General features: G+C 36.8%; 1 protein-coding gene across 1 annotated transcript in view; it reads right to left on the minus strand.

Moving 5' to 3' along the window:
• Window positions 1–15,615, minus strand: part of ARHGAP21 (Rho GTPase activating protein 21) — a gene marked incomplete at both ends in the record, with an annotated part of 110,581 nt that overhangs the window by 6,634 nt on the left and 88,332 nt on the right. The window contains 12 exons of the mRNA XM_080610278.1: window positions 425–514; window positions 591–664; window positions 1,190–1,268; window positions 1,371–1,526; window positions 1,621–1,763; window positions 3,263–3,399; window positions 3,494–3,558; window positions 4,632–4,916; window positions 5,764–5,889; window positions 6,366–6,402; window positions 6,493–6,595; window positions 6,743–6,901. Of these exons, the coding sequence (XP_080466404.1) occupies window positions 425–514; window positions 591–664; window positions 1,190–1,268; window positions 1,371–1,526; window positions 1,621–1,763; window positions 3,263–3,399; window positions 3,494–3,558; window positions 4,632–4,916; window positions 5,764–5,889; window positions 6,366–6,402; window positions 6,493–6,595; window positions 6,743–6,901 (1,454 nt within the window). The remainder of the gene's footprint in view (window positions 1–424; window positions 515–590; window positions 665–1,189; window positions 1,269–1,370; window positions 1,527–1,620; window positions 1,764–3,262; window positions 3,400–3,493; window positions 3,559–4,631; window positions 4,917–5,763; window positions 5,890–6,365; window positions 6,403–6,492; window positions 6,596–6,742; window positions 6,902–15,615) is intronic.

Genomic DNA, 15,615 nt, shown 5'->3' on the forward strand with positions numbered 1-15,615 from the left:
GAGTAATTACAGCAAGTCCTAGTTTCAAAAATTACTCAAGTGTCCAGGAACCCAGACTTCAAACAAAGCTGGTGTGACAGCCTCATTCATGACAGGTTCATTCATGTCACAGACATTCACCTGTCCTGCCCAAGCACACTCTTACTGACGTCTAGATGGGCTTATATGAAATTTACAGACTTGGGGGTAAATTTAGGATATAGGCAGTTATTCACACAAGAATTAATACCAGCTTGAATAAACTTAATTCACATTGAACAAGAGTATATTTTTCAGGAGTCCTTAGTCTAACCCGAAAATCTTCTCAACCTAGCAAAGATCTTAATCTTGTCTACAGTAATAAATTACCACGTAATAGAACTAATCTTGCATAAACCCCATGCTTAATGAATGAAATAAACACTATACTTCTGCTTCTGGATACCTTGTTCTTTTCTGAGTTCTCTGCTACTGTCTTCAGGTGTGCAGAAAGGAACTTGAGAGTCTCATAATGATGTTCAGGTAAATCATGAATCTGAAACAAACAATTACTATTCAGAACATTTAATGCTAATTTTGTAGTGCACCTACAACACACGAATTCAGCTTACCAGTCTCTTCAGTGTTTTCAGACGCTCAACAGGATCTTCTTTCCTATTGGCATCTATAAAATCCGCGTATTTGTCTGTTAATGAAAGCAGAGATTAATCATATGTGAGCTCATATATATATATGTATGTGTATATATAGATGCATGTGTGTATATATATATATATATATATGTATACGTATATATCACCAACACCACCCAGCCCCCTTTCCCAAAAGAATACAGGTAACACACAGAGATATATTTGTGAATGGCCTTTGCAAATCATGAATTGGCCTATTAGACTGTATAAAATACATGATGACAATGGGGAAAAAAAACAGCTTTCATAGAATATTGCAACAATAAAATTGCAAATTTTACTCAGGCTTTTTTTTCCAAATTCATAATTCTTTCACCATCAGAGAAATTCTATCTACAGCTCTCATTTTTAAGCTCTATAATCACCATGACTCCCTGCTCTTTAAGGAGGAAAAGGGCCTTTATTAGAGGATTTCACTGGATATTCTCTCAAACCATCTGAAAGTTGTAAGACACCTTGATTAATGATAATTCCTAAATGCAATCAACAATGTAAACAACATAATGTAAACAACTTACCATTGGTAAAAAGGGGTTCTGGGAGCTTTCTGAAGAACGACTTCAGCAAACTGCTTATCACATTCAAGTCTCGCCATTTCTACACATTTAGAAGGACAGACATGCTTTATATTTCTATAACCACAACACAACCAGAAGTTTTTGGCAGTTCAACCTGGAAATAGTGTGATCTAAGACTTACATCATCATGAACATCAATGTCAGTCATTCCTTTGTTGAGCTCTTCTTGCATACTTGAGATGGCAGCATTATTTCCAGGAACTCTGTAAATACCTGTGTATTCAAGACCTCTTTCTTCAACCAGTTTGCAGCATATATCAACAATCAGTGGAATATACTGAAGAAAAAGCAAAGTTACATACACATTTTAAAATAATTCATACAAAAAGAATTTTAAAATCACAATGGAAAGCAAAATTATCCTTTCATACTTTGTTGGTATGAGCTGGGGGGCAGTCATCTAGTCTAACACCAAATGTTCCTACAGCAGATGGCTTCTTTTCAAATGTCTTCCTCATAATGCTCGGAATGCCTTTTCTCCATGTTCCCTTGTCCTTTGGTGGGCTTGTCTCATCTTTTTGTTGTTAGTATAATGCAAACACGGAAATATAAAAAAAGAAAACAAGAACATTAAGTCACAAAAACCACTGTGAATACAGGTTAACAGATTTTCAAAGATCAAGTGACACCTACTGCATTTTGACCTCTTTCACTTGCCTGGCTTCCTGCAACAGATAACTAAACATTCATCTACCTTAAACACACCTTTTTTACTCTTCTGTGATTCAAAAGATACATTTGAATATACATCCCAGATTTAGAAAAGCAAGTAGCCTGACAGAACTGTGGAATTTCATCATTTAATGACTAAGGGTACATAAATTCAATCAAAAAATATTAAAATCTACATTTCGTAAAGCAAGTCTCTACTAATCACAGCTCCACACAAAATACCTATGACTATACATGGTCACAGTGCAGACCACTCTCAAAAATTACCAGATTATAGTCACTTCTAAATCATTTCAAACAGGACTCAAACACTTAAAAGTATTATGTATCCAAAAGTCAGATAAAAAGTTCAGTCGCTCTGTTTACCTCTCCTATATAACTGATGTAGCAAACAAAAAATCCCATTTATCCCATACTACAAGTCACCTATACAGCAGTACTTCCTCCTTACTATTTCTGGAAATATTCTTTCAGAAGATTTGACTTTTACTTGACACCTGCAATCTAGATACATAATCTGCAGCACAGCAGGAGCAAAGGGACATTTGCTGGTAACATAAACCAGAATTCACTCACAGCTTAAATTCAAGACTGAATTGTTTAAAAGCGGTTCATCAAAAGTGACTGCTGAGCCAGTTGCACGAATTTGTATGCAACATCCTTACAAGAACAGTCTATCAGAAATACAGTACATTTACACATTTGGAGAAAGAGAAAAAAGGTAGCTTGTGAAATTATTTGATGGAGTTCAGTTACTGATTTAAGTTTGCAGTGCCAGCTTATCAGAACTTAGGTTTTAGAATCTAGCAGGCATTAATTTTGTTCTGGAAAAAAATAATATATTTTCACATCTGTATTTTGAAGACTAAGAGCAAAAAATATGTTCTTCTCTACTCCTGAAACACTTCAGTAGAAATCGGTTTCTTAACAGCATATATGAAATATGAATTTACCTTGTCATCACTTCCAAGTGAGCTGGAGGCAAAAGTATGAATTACACACAAAATTATTTCCAACGCTTGGTGAAGTTTTGGTCACAAGAAGCATGTCTGTAATGTACTGTTAACAGTACATATAGCTATAGGAAAAAAATCCAGAACCCTCTTGGGAGACGACTGAAATAAAGAGCTTCAGGGATCTGAGAAGACCTGAAGTATATCTAAGATAATATCAAAATGAAGCAGCTACAAGAAACGAATTGTTATAGCTGCACCTTAAAAAAACCTGGTTAATACTTGGCTTGCATCTGTATATTCGTGAGTTTGAAAAACCAAGAAAGACACCTCAGTGGCCTTGCACTGAGGCTAGAATTAACTAAAGAAATACACAAAATATACAGACCTTTAGTGAGGAGCTTCCTTTCAGACTCATCCTTAGGAGAATGTGGACTCTGGGTCCTCTGTTCTGCTTTAGTTCCAAGCAGAGTCTGTCTGATACTTAGACTCTGGCGAGGTGTTTTGGGAGATGGCTCTGTTTTGCTGCTTGAAGAACTGGAGCAAGATATATTATTTCAGTAAAAAAAAGCTAGGTAAGAAGTCTACAAAAATTACTAGTGGTATGTAATTCACCTACCTCATCATTGTATTGTATTCTTTAATCCTTCGACTAATTAGATCTCTACTAGTGACACCAGTGTCCTATAAAACAAATTGAGATCTACTTTACAATCTTGTAAAAGACAACAAATATTTTTTACTTTCAGGATGCAATTAACTCTTCCTGTCATCAGACCACATTAACATTTCAGTACAGTCAAAAAAAAACCAAACTAACAGTCCTTGAGAACATTTAAAAAAATATGAGGAAAACTGAAGTGAGTGATTACAAATTAAATGCTGCTATAGACTTGTTTCACAGCAATACAACATGATTAAATCCTGATTAAATTGAAAGTAAGTTTAAATAGAAAACAAACATGCAAGTCAACACACCCTAATACTCTGAAAAATACAGTCTGAAATATACTCTGAAAAATATGTGCACACGGTACTTCTATGACCAACTACTGCTACACAGAGAGGTGAAACGACCATGGATTAAAAATGTGCTTTTATCCATCTGTCTAATTGTGTTTATTAATCCATTATCCTTTGGATAATTATTTCACATCTGAGCAATGTACATGACCACAGGTATGAAAATACTTCTCTGTGGCTCATCACTGAAATGAAAATGCACTGAGGACAACATTAGGACAGATACCGATACGCTATGTACAACAGTATATGTTTGCCTTTTGTAATTAGCATCGACATTTAATTCATAGAAGTATCAACATTTAATCACAGACACAGGCTTCCTTCAAAGTTTCACTTCTTTAACTACTAAGAAACTTGTCATACTGCACCACTGCACACACCCACTTTGCAACATTCTGAAGACAGAACACAATGGCTCTAATCCTGCAATTATCTTCTAAAAAGATTAGAGATTTTTGACAGATAAGTTTAAGATCAAGCGTATCTTTAGTCAAAACACCAACAACATTAATTCATTTATTTCAAAAGCCTGTTCTCTGATTTTGAGTATGTCAGGCTTTTTTAAACTCTGTTACCTTGCCTTTCACCTCATTTTCTTGTATGTTGCTGTACACATTTTTGTCTTTAATTGCAAATTATTTCTTTTGTTGAAGTATTAATTACAAGAAAATACAATCAATTTTTAATTAAAACACAAGAACTATTGCCTTTGCATTATACATTATGATTACCTCATCATTTAAGTTGCTGTTGTCTTGTATTGCTTTAATCCATGCTAACATATTATCTCTGTCCTCAGCTTGAAACAGATACTCGCAGTCTGATGTGGTGAGTCTAAATACATTTTTCCTCTTGGTTTCACAGTATGAGATGTCTATCAAACAAGCATTGATGCTTATAGGTTGTTCTTCTTCAGACAGGGTAACTTGCTCCTTCTTATCCTTGTACAAATAAAGTGAATGACCTCTAAGAACAACATACAATTGCTTCCATGGCCGAATGCTTCCACCAACTCGCTGAAAAACATCAACCAATATGTTAGTTTGCTTATTTGTTAGAACTGATGTTTCTAACATTAGTTAAATTAATGTTTCTAACATTAGTTCTGATGTTTCTAACATTGTTTGTTAGAACTAATGTTTCTAACCCAGTTACAAAAGCTATCTGTTTTTTAAAAATACATACTAACCGCTTACCTCTACCATTCTTAAGAATGGCCTGTGGAAAGACTACACAAAACTGGGATTCACTAATTGCTATCCATTAGAGGAGCGAATTGCCCTGCACTCCCTGATAGCCCATTAAGAGTGTGCTCATGTATGACAGTAGTAAGAAACAGAATGTGACTAGAATTTCACAGAGGCATTACTACAAATACAGGAAAAAATATTTAGTGGACTCTTGCCCAATTTAGACTCACATCTACACACCACTGCAATTCCTGACTCCCAATTTTCTTTAAGTGTTAGCCTACACTTATGCAGAAGGTTAATTTGAACTCAACTCCAAAACAGTCTAAAAAATTATAGCTTTCTTCATAATTAGCAGAGAGGGAAAAAAGACCAGAAACTATAATCATCAAGAGACTGATTCTTAATCCTTAATTAGTCATTAGAAATTAGTTTACTTCACAGATGCTTTGAAATGTAGAATTAAGACAATGTAGAAGGCAGTCTGTAAAAGAAGCTGAGGAATTCACTGAAGTCAATGTTCTAACAGGTCTAAGATTTTGCCTGTCTTATTGAGGCTCACATCCCCCAAAAAATTATTAAAGAAGCACAACAGGAAGGCTTGAAGTTTCTTATCTTAGTGGTTCACCATCTTACTGTTTGTAGGTTAAAAACATCCAAAAACGGCAGGTACCTTCCCTTTGTCTGTAACAAGCTGACGAAAATGGAGCCATCCTTCCTTGGAGGCATCACCAAAGACCTCTGAAGAAGAATCTTTTCGGGAACCAGAGTCTTCTGAAGATTTCTGGCTGTCTGGCACCTAAAGAAAACACCACAGAAAGAACCCCACAGTGCACTTCTGAACACATTTCTCTACATTCCCTGCATTTGAGATGTTTCTCATTTTAAAAATGCCCCTAGGAATATTCTCCTGGGAAAAATACAATCTCTGAAGTTTCCTGTACAACAATAGTGGCCTTACACATCCCAAGAACACTTTGAGAAGGAGTCTTAGACTCTCATTAGTATTTTTACTAAAGCACGCCATAGGTACACTTCCGTTTACAGAAGCTGAGGAAAATGAAATCAAGGACCATGTGGTGAGCCTAGGGAAAAAAAAAGACCATGTTTAAATACGCTAAGCACACAGCATGAACAATTTGATGAGTGGCAATTCCAATAAACTTCATGCCTGTGTTTAACACATCACTTTGTATAATGGTGGTGTATAATTCATACAACTTGTCACAGCAGTATGCGTAATTCTTAGGAGTTGTTATATATATGTTTACCTACCTTAATCCCCTTTAAACTAGATACATGCTTAATGGATCTGTTGGAAGAAAACCAGATGTTAAAATGAGATTTTGTACACTTTAAAAACGAGATCTCCAAATTAACTGCTATTTTTTCATCAACTCACGATTTTCCCTCTTCTCTGTAGTCATCCAGTCCTTCATCATATGACTTTGATCTCTCTGTTTTTGCAGCAGGCTGGCTATCCAGGACACTAGGCCGGATGGATTCTAAAACAAATTGAAATTTTGGCATATGTAGGACCCTGAATCACATTTTTGCAATATTTTTCAAGCAATAAAGAGTATATAGTTTTCATTCCTCCAGAGAATAAAAGGAAAAAGTTGCATGAGAAAGAAAATTAAATCAACGCTCACCATGATCATGTGAAAGCTGTCGCCGAATTAAAGGGATTGGAGATGCGGGACTGGGAGGAACAGTTGTTATAGCTGGTGCTTGAGAAGCAGACGCAGAAATGACAGCAGAAGCAGGAATGTGTGCAATATCATGGTCAATACTAGGACTAGTTGGTTCATCTACAATGGTAATATGTAATATATTAACATATTAAAGGCATTAATCAAATGCTCAAACTACTTAACTGTCTGAACTTCTCATTACTGGGATATCTGTGATCTTAAACATGAAGTCTTTCAAACAAATGTAAGGGTCCAAATAATTCACACTATCAAACGTACTCTTTTTTTTTCTCTTAAAGAAAGCGGGGCCTGTTTCATTTTGTAGCGATATTACTTGCACATAGAGATAAAAGCAAAGAAAATCATACCCGATTATAGATTCTGCCATGAGCGAACAGAACAGGAACTATTTTCTAAACCATTGTAATGTTATTTTCAAGCAGACTACTTTTGTTTATGTGTGTAAGTGAAAGAAACAATTACTACATCAATAAGTCTAAACTCAAGAGACAGATAATTTCTCACAGTAAAATACGGGCAGACTACTGAAAACTATTTGGTTTAAATGAGCATTCAAATAACAAAGCCAAGTTACAAGCAAACAAAAAAAGCATTTCAAACAGCTATCTAGAATCCAAAGAACCAATCCTCCAACCCCCCCCATACACTGAAATAAAGCAGCAAGTATTCATAATGTTAAAAGATGGTACCACTACATACCAATTAGCTCTTCCACTAATTGTTCATATAAACGATTGCACGTGGTACATGCCCAACACCTCACAGTCTCAACAGCCACGAGGGTCATCATGAAAGATTCCAAAAAGCTTTAAGTCTTTCTAGTATTTAACATATTTCTTACAAGATGGAGGAAGCTGAAAGATGCATTTCCAATCACTCTGAGAAAAGAGCCATAACATTTTCTAGAACACATTACTAGTGCTAGGAAAATAATTCTACTTCATGCTCCAGGAGAAGAGGGAATGGAGCAGGGGGATCAAGTCACAAGCAGTGGCTGAACTGCACTGCCATAATGAATATGAATGTATTCTAGGTGCTAAGAATCGTAATATGCAGAGCTACTGAAAAGCCTATTGAAATCAATGAACACTCAACAGACAGAGGTTTATTCTTTGCTTTGTGCAAACACAACTGTGTGTGCTGCATTGTGCTTTTCCAGCAGTCACTAATAGTTCTGTTAAGGCAGCACTTGTGCCATCAAAATTCGGCAATGTAAATTTCGAACAAGGCAGTAAACAAAGTACAGGAAGGTTTAGCAACAGCACCCCTCTAAATTGTATGGCGTGGAAAATGCAGTACTTTATTAAGTTTTAAAGTTTTATGTCTAAAAAAACCCGAACATACCCCTAAAAAACCCTGCAAGCTATAACCATTAATAAAAGGGAAAGCAAAAAAACTCACAGCAAACCTGTGATACTGTAATTTAAAAAAAAAAAATATCCTCAGTGATAAATTAGAAGCATTTACAGATCTATTCCCTACAGCAGCCAGAAAATAGGAAAAACCTCAGTTACATTTCCATTTCAAGACTACAACAGCTCACTGTCCTATCCCTTTTTTCATTTGCTCAGCTTTTTTGAGCAAACCCTAAGAACTACGTTAACATTGACTAAGGAATATAACCACTCACTGTACAATTAATTAGTTCATAACATGCAAACCGGAAGTGCTCAGCTTTAGGTTATTTATATTACAGACTTATCTCAACATGTCAGAGTCCATAACTCAAGTTACAAAAATGCTAGCACTTGAAAGAAATCTGTGCAAGCGCTGAACACAACAGTGTTAGGCAACACTAAAGGCAACACCATTTCCCACAACACTTAAATTCAAGAATTCAGCTGAGGAAAACAGTTTCTAAGTCCTTGAAAGCAACAATTTTTTATTCAAATTATTACTTCACAGTGAATCTAATCCCCAGATGAATTGAAATTAAAGTAGTTTTAGAAATAGGCAAGCTTTAAAAAATCTGCAAATGACATTCGTACAGGAGGGAAATAACTGTTCAATCCCTAAAGAGGTTGAAGGTCAGCTAATGGCAAGCTTTTACATAACATGAAGTGACTACAGAGCAAGTTATGACATACTCTATATGAGTTACTGCCTACTAATTTAATGCACCGGCAAACTCCACTGCTGCTGTCCAGCAAGAAACAAAACCCAAACAACTACATATATCCCTTGTATTTTTAGTGCTTGCAGTATTTGTCTCCCTTTACCGTTTCCTTGATTAATTAGTGTATTTGTACCTCAAAACTCCTCACACAGCATGTAAAACGATGTGTTCAGCCCAATCAATGAAAATGCCTGTGTCTGAAACATGGTGAAGCGTACAGAACAAGCAAGCCAGAGGAGAAGCCACACAAAATGTCTTCCAGTTTGTTATCTCACAGTTTACTGGTGTCCCGCTAAGTATTTGTAACGAAAAGGTCAAAGACTCCAGGACTATTTAAAGGTCTGAGAAAAGGATACAAGTACCATTTGTTGTGCATTGCTGTCTATGAAGCAACCCAAGAGACAGCTATCAGACAATGAGCCAGCATGGTGACAGAGCATCTCTGGCAAAGTGGAAGATGCAGCTTATCACCTGCGTGAACATGAGCATGCAACTGGTCAACAGTCACACATAGTGACTGTCAGAAAAAGCCTTTCAGTGAAAAAAAACCACAGGGGGTAAGACACTTGAACACTTGTAATGAACAGGCAACACAGCTCCAACCTGCATTAACTTATTTACTAGCTAAAGCAAGGAGAAATTTGTGTACCAAAGTACATTTGTATTGCAGCGCAGCTGGAGATCAGGGACCTTCAGAGAGAGGGAGCATCCATTCACAGTGTAAGTGATCTGGACAAATACTAACTTTCTGACTCTGCAAAGAAACAAATTTACCCTGAATGGGCTCAGAGGCAGAACTAGAGATTTCAAAATTGAGCTGAGAAACATTTCAAAACATAGGTGAGAAAGCATGACAAAGAGGGCATACTACCCCACTCAGTGGATGAAAAACTGAGCAAGAAGTACTGATCAGTTTTCCAAAGATTCAAAGGAATGAACACCAAAATCACTGTAAGAAAAGCACAAATCTGTATCAGAACCTACTAAGCTCTACAATACAATTTGACAATGATTAATGGAATATTTAATGCCTTTGTTTAATGTTAATGTTGATACCTGAATTTCCTGGAACAGTCCTCCCAGATTACATATGAAGGTTTGAAAATAACAACCTGATCACTTGAGCACAAAAAGGGGCACATTTTGAAAACGTTAAATATAACATAAATGAATCACAAAATTACTGAGGTGGGAGCAAACCTCAAAAGATCCCCTAGGCCAGCTATTCCTCCTCCAAGCAGGGTTAGTGCTGAATTCAGACCACATTGCTCAGGGCTTTTGTCCAGCAAGTGCCAAACAGAAGGGAATGATCTCTTCCCTCAATATCCTGGCTGTGTGCTTACTGATGCAGACCAGTATTGTGTTAGCCTTCATCACCACCAAGGTTCCAGTACTACTGCAGGAGAACAGGCTATTCCAGGAACTGGACTTAGCATTTGTCTTTCAATTTCAAAAGGTTCCTATCAGACCACCCATCTAGGCTGCTTCCTTCTGAATATGCCTTTGGGTGTGTTGACTGCACCCTCTAACTCGGTGTTGTCTGCAAACTTGATGAGCATATTCATCTCCTGTCTAGGTCACAGATAAAGATATTAAAACAAGATGGACCTTGAAGAATGCCACTTGTAACCAACATTCAGGTAGAATATTAATCCTCAGCCATTACCCTTTATGCCTGATGCTGTAGTTTTCCTCCGTATCTGCAATACATTCACCTAGACTATGGCACAAGGATGGTGTTGCAGAAAAGGTCAAAAGCTTTGCTGAAGTCAAGGCTGCTGATCCTCTTGTGTTCTCCTCTCATTGACAGATCTAGTAATCTCATTACAAAAGCAATCACACTGATGAAGCACTATTTACCCTTGATAAATCCATGCTAGCTATTCCAAACATCTCCATCATGTGCTCAGAAGTAAGTTCCGAGAGAACCAACTGCATGATTTCCCCAAGGTCTCAGATAAGGCTGACTGACTGGATTGTCCTTCTTCAAGACAGGTGCACAATAAGTAATAAACAGTATTTCTACAATGACACCAGCCAACTCTCTTAGCACCTTCAGATGAAATTTCATTGTACTAGACAGACATGTACGGGTTGAGCTGCACTGGAGTGGTCTTAAGAGTTCCCTGTTTATCCATGTTGGTTATGATTATGGGTTTGGTTTCGGGGATTTTTTTATTTTAAGGAAATGGTTTCATTAACTAAACACATACATAAACCAGCTTTAAATTGCTTTTCATGTGAAGAATGTTGAGACAGCATGCATCTCCAGACATACCCCCCCCCCAACTACTCAACATACAATTTCCCAAGTGGCACACATTGGAGAGAATAACTATACTTTAACATTAAGAAAAGAAGGCACAAAACTATCAAGCACTTACTGTAACAACAAAAAATCTTTACTGACAACAGGACACGCCAATGACACGAACAGATACTGCAGCAAGCCGGTCTTCAGAGGCACTCCCTTACTTCCAGCCCTCTGTCAACAACCATTTTGCATGCTGCATCCCTGGCCTATGCAAGCATTCCATAGCACATGATACCACAAAAGGCTCTGCACCACCACAACACACACTGCCTTGATAAAGTGTTCTTCTTAAACACAGTATTAGAAAGCTTTAAAATCTTGTCCTATGTCTAATACCTCCCCTCTGTGTCTCTCAGTCTAGGTCTGTTTCAGCTAGCTATAAGGCAGCACTTCCTATATAGTGCAGCCATGTGGACCACATCTCCCTTCCTTGACCTTGGCAGCAGGCAGGACACAAAGGGTCAAGCAAATGCTGCTGAAGTTCAGGCAGAGCAAGGGAAACCAGAGTAGGGAGACAGAGGCTGCAAAAAAGAGGCAATAGTGAGAGGAATTCAGGAAGAAAGCAGTGAGGGTGGGCAGGATACTAGAGGTAGAAAGAGGATCTCCATCTACACACGGCTAAAAAAAAGTCTATCTCTGAGGTCCTCATCTCCAACAAACCTCAAAAGAAGCTGAATTTAAGGCAAGCACAGACATAGACCATTTTTCTTAAAAGCCTGTCAGGAAGACAATCAATAAAAAGACCTGCATGCAATTTCACCTATGCATGGTGAGAAGGATAGAAACAACCAATAAAACAAAAATTAATTGTTCAGTCAAAAATAAACTACATGGAACTAACCCTGATATCATACAGGGCAGCATAAAGGACTAATAAATACCCCACAGCAGTGAGTTTGTTGCAGATCTTGCAGTACAAGCTGCTGCCTCTTATTACTCAGCCTGCAAAGGTAAAAGCTCCAGTAATGAAGACTTCCAAGGCTAAACCACATGATTTGGAAAGAGGATACACTATTGCTGGGTTCCTCATGACCTGCTACCCTGTTTTTCCAGAAGAACCTTTAAAAAGTTTTTTCTTTGTTTGCATGTTAAAGTACTGACAGAACTGCTTGTCTTCACAAAGAACTTCTTCGTATGTCTATTTTACGTAATTTGCCTCATGGGGCCAAATAATGGAAACATATCTGCATGCTGAGCACATTCATTTCTGTAAGCCACAAACACAGCACTGGAACAAGCCTCTTGAATCATCAAATCCAGTCCTCTGCTAATGCGCACCTATAAATCATATGTTTAGTATACTGAGTTTCACACAAACAGAAAAAGGCTTCCCTGTTCTGAAACTGTTCTGAAAACCTTATCTATGACAGTCATTTGCTTATTGCAGTGTTAAAAAAAAATATAACTATCTTCCTACGTGAAGTAATACAAACCAATTCTAAAGGTTCCTGTTCACAGTATTACCCTGCAACATGACAAAGCACAATTCCCAGTATACTGAGGATTTTTTTTTGTGAAGAACCCTGATAGCAATCCTTTATTACCTGTAGTTGTTAGTTCAAGTTATAATGATATACTAAGGATTGATTTATGCTTTGAAAATATGACAAATCAGCAAACAAATCTGATGCTTCTGCTCAATAAGAAGCCTTCTAGAAGTTACGAGTTACTGCCTTAAAATTTTAAGTTTTAATTAAAAAAAGGATTTTTGAGTTCCCAAAGCATTTAAACGGTATTTAAAATGCTAATTTGTAATTTTGTGTTTTGGCTGCTATACTTCAGAGTACCACGATGATTTGAAAACTGTTCTTTGGCTAAGAAACCAAGCCTGAAGCAACAATGATTTGGCAGGCCACACTGTTAAACCCTGAAAAAAAAAAATAAAACAGAAGACTGATGCTTATCTTAGAAACACTGATGACATGTTAAAAGCTGTGCCAATGCTATCACTAAAATAATGGAAGCAACAGCCCCTCAAAAATGAACATCTGTCAGCTCTAATTTCTACTGCGGTTACATTTGCGTTTTCATGGTTTGTAATAGCTAGGCAGTAACTTGTAAAAAACATAAAGTAAAAAATTACATTTTCATATTCATCCTGACTGCTATCAGTTTTCACTAAAATTAAAGTTTCCTTAAAACATGCCATGTCAGCCATGTGAATTCAGCCACCATTTGCCCTTAAGGTAACCACACATTTTGGGCTGATGAGCCACAATCTCTACTGCAAAAATTTGAGGTTTTGGATTTCTCTCTACCTGATGCTTGCCTCTTCTCACAAGGAGAAAATGGAATGAGCACATTCTTTCAATTGTTTCTTTATTGCGTGTGAGAAGTTTCTGGTTGTTTCCCCTAACCTTTCTCTATTCCTACCATCATAACCCTTCTCATACTGCATTTTGAGGTGTATCATTTTCTAGTTTCAAGAATAAAACTGCATTCAGTATGTACGCATTCACATTGTCATCCTCTTCGCCAGAGACTAAGCATCCTTCAGAGAAAGACAAAGATGTACGGGGAGGAGAGGAAAGGTATGGCGTGTATTTCACTAAAAGGCAGTAAACTCATTACACTTTCAAAAACAGTTCTTGGAATTATGCACACACTTACATTTAAGGGTAGGTACTGGGAAGGTGAACTCTTAATACGCCTCTACTTCCACCATTAGAGAAGAAGAATGCCATCACACATACAATAAAGATACCAGAAGAGCTTAACTAACGCTGGGTAGTTTAGAATGTTTCACCTCCTGATTCCCTAGTTAATTTATTTAAAGTATTTGGTTAAAAAAAAATTAAGCAGGATTCACTAGAAGCCAGCTAAATTTATCCTATTTGTTAGTCAACAAGTACCCAAATACTTTTATTATTACAGAAGTTTGTAGAAAAATAGATATGGAAACACAAAAAAAATTGTTTTTGAATACTATCATGAAGATCAGCTCCTAAAGCAAGATGAAAATCAGAATCTGCCTGATCACTAGCACAGAAATTGCTATGGTTGTTTGCCAGTGCTAAAGGTAGAAGCAATAGAAGGATAAAACCATGAGTGGCATGGAAAAGGTGAATGGTCTGCTGGTCACTTGTACAACATTTGCATCAGAAATTTGGGTCTTAAAAAGACACTTTCCCTCCTCCCCAACAAAAGGGACTGAATATCATGTGGTTAAACCCCTGGCAAATCTTTATTTAAATCAATACAGGGATTGGATAGCAAAATTTTACTGCAGTATGAAAGAGAATTGAGAAGTTTACGGAGCACTTAAAAATCACTTTTGTGTCGGGGATGTTGTAAAGTGCAAATGGTTAGAGAATAGAAAGTACCAGCATTAAGTATCATATATCCTTGTCCCGCTCTTATACCTTTCCTTAAGTATCAGTTTCAGCCAGAAAGAGGACATTCATCTAATTTTTACAACACTTTGTTACAATGTGTTATCAAGGTCTGGTCAAATATTTTTATCTGGCTAATTTTCTCTCAGTTATTCACAAATTAACAGTACAATGAAGTGACCTAAAATTTTTCTAGGGTAAGGATGTACTAGATATTTTCAAAAATGGGATCACACTCTAAGGGAAAGTCTTCATACTTATCTGATGCTACTGCATGCCTAAAGCTCTAATAGGATAACTATAAACTTGTTTGATTTAAAAAAGAAATACTTCAAGATTATATTTATTTACATTCAATTATTTTAAAACATATTCATACAAAATTAATTTTCATATGAAAACCCAAAGTTGGCAAGGTTAGAAAGAACATCCACTCAGTAGTAAAGGCCAAAGCACCAAATTGCACTGTCAGCTAGGCACACTGCAATTCAGTTAAGTATTGAAGCAGTTTCTCCATTTCACTCATACAGGTAGTTCATTCAACTAAATCTAGGAGCTGGATTATCCTTTTCTAAAAAATTGCTTTCTACTCTACAATAAATGGTGTTAAGAAGGAAAAAAAAAGTTTCAATCTAGCTGCAGAGCTCTGACATGCACACTAGACATCCAAGAAATGCATTAAAATAACTGTACTCTGAATCAACCTTTTCTCGGCAGTTACTCAGATGCTAAGTAGCCTCCTAGCTTCCATCCCAGTGCAGGTTAACATATACAAAATCACCCTGTAGGTCAGAAATTTATCATTTGCTGTTCTCTAACACAGAAATTGTGTAAAAATTACAAGTCTGAAAAAAAAATACATTAAACGCCACAATTGCGAATACAGCCAATGACAGAGATAATGGTATTTTTACTAGTATAGAGAACAGGTGAGACTGTTTCAGGGTAAAAGGAACAACCTTTCATTAGGCTATTTGGTATAGTTTGAAACAACAGAGAGAACCTGAAACAGAAACACCAGCTTTCCAAGCTAACAACACACTGCATT

The sequence above is a fragment of the Psittacula echo genome (genome assembly GCF_963264785.1).
Source record: "Psittacula echo genome assembly, chromosome: 2".
In the NCBI taxonomy this organism is placed as follows: domain Eukaryota; kingdom Metazoa; phylum Chordata; class Aves; order Psittaciformes; family Psittacidae; genus Psittacula; species Psittacula echo.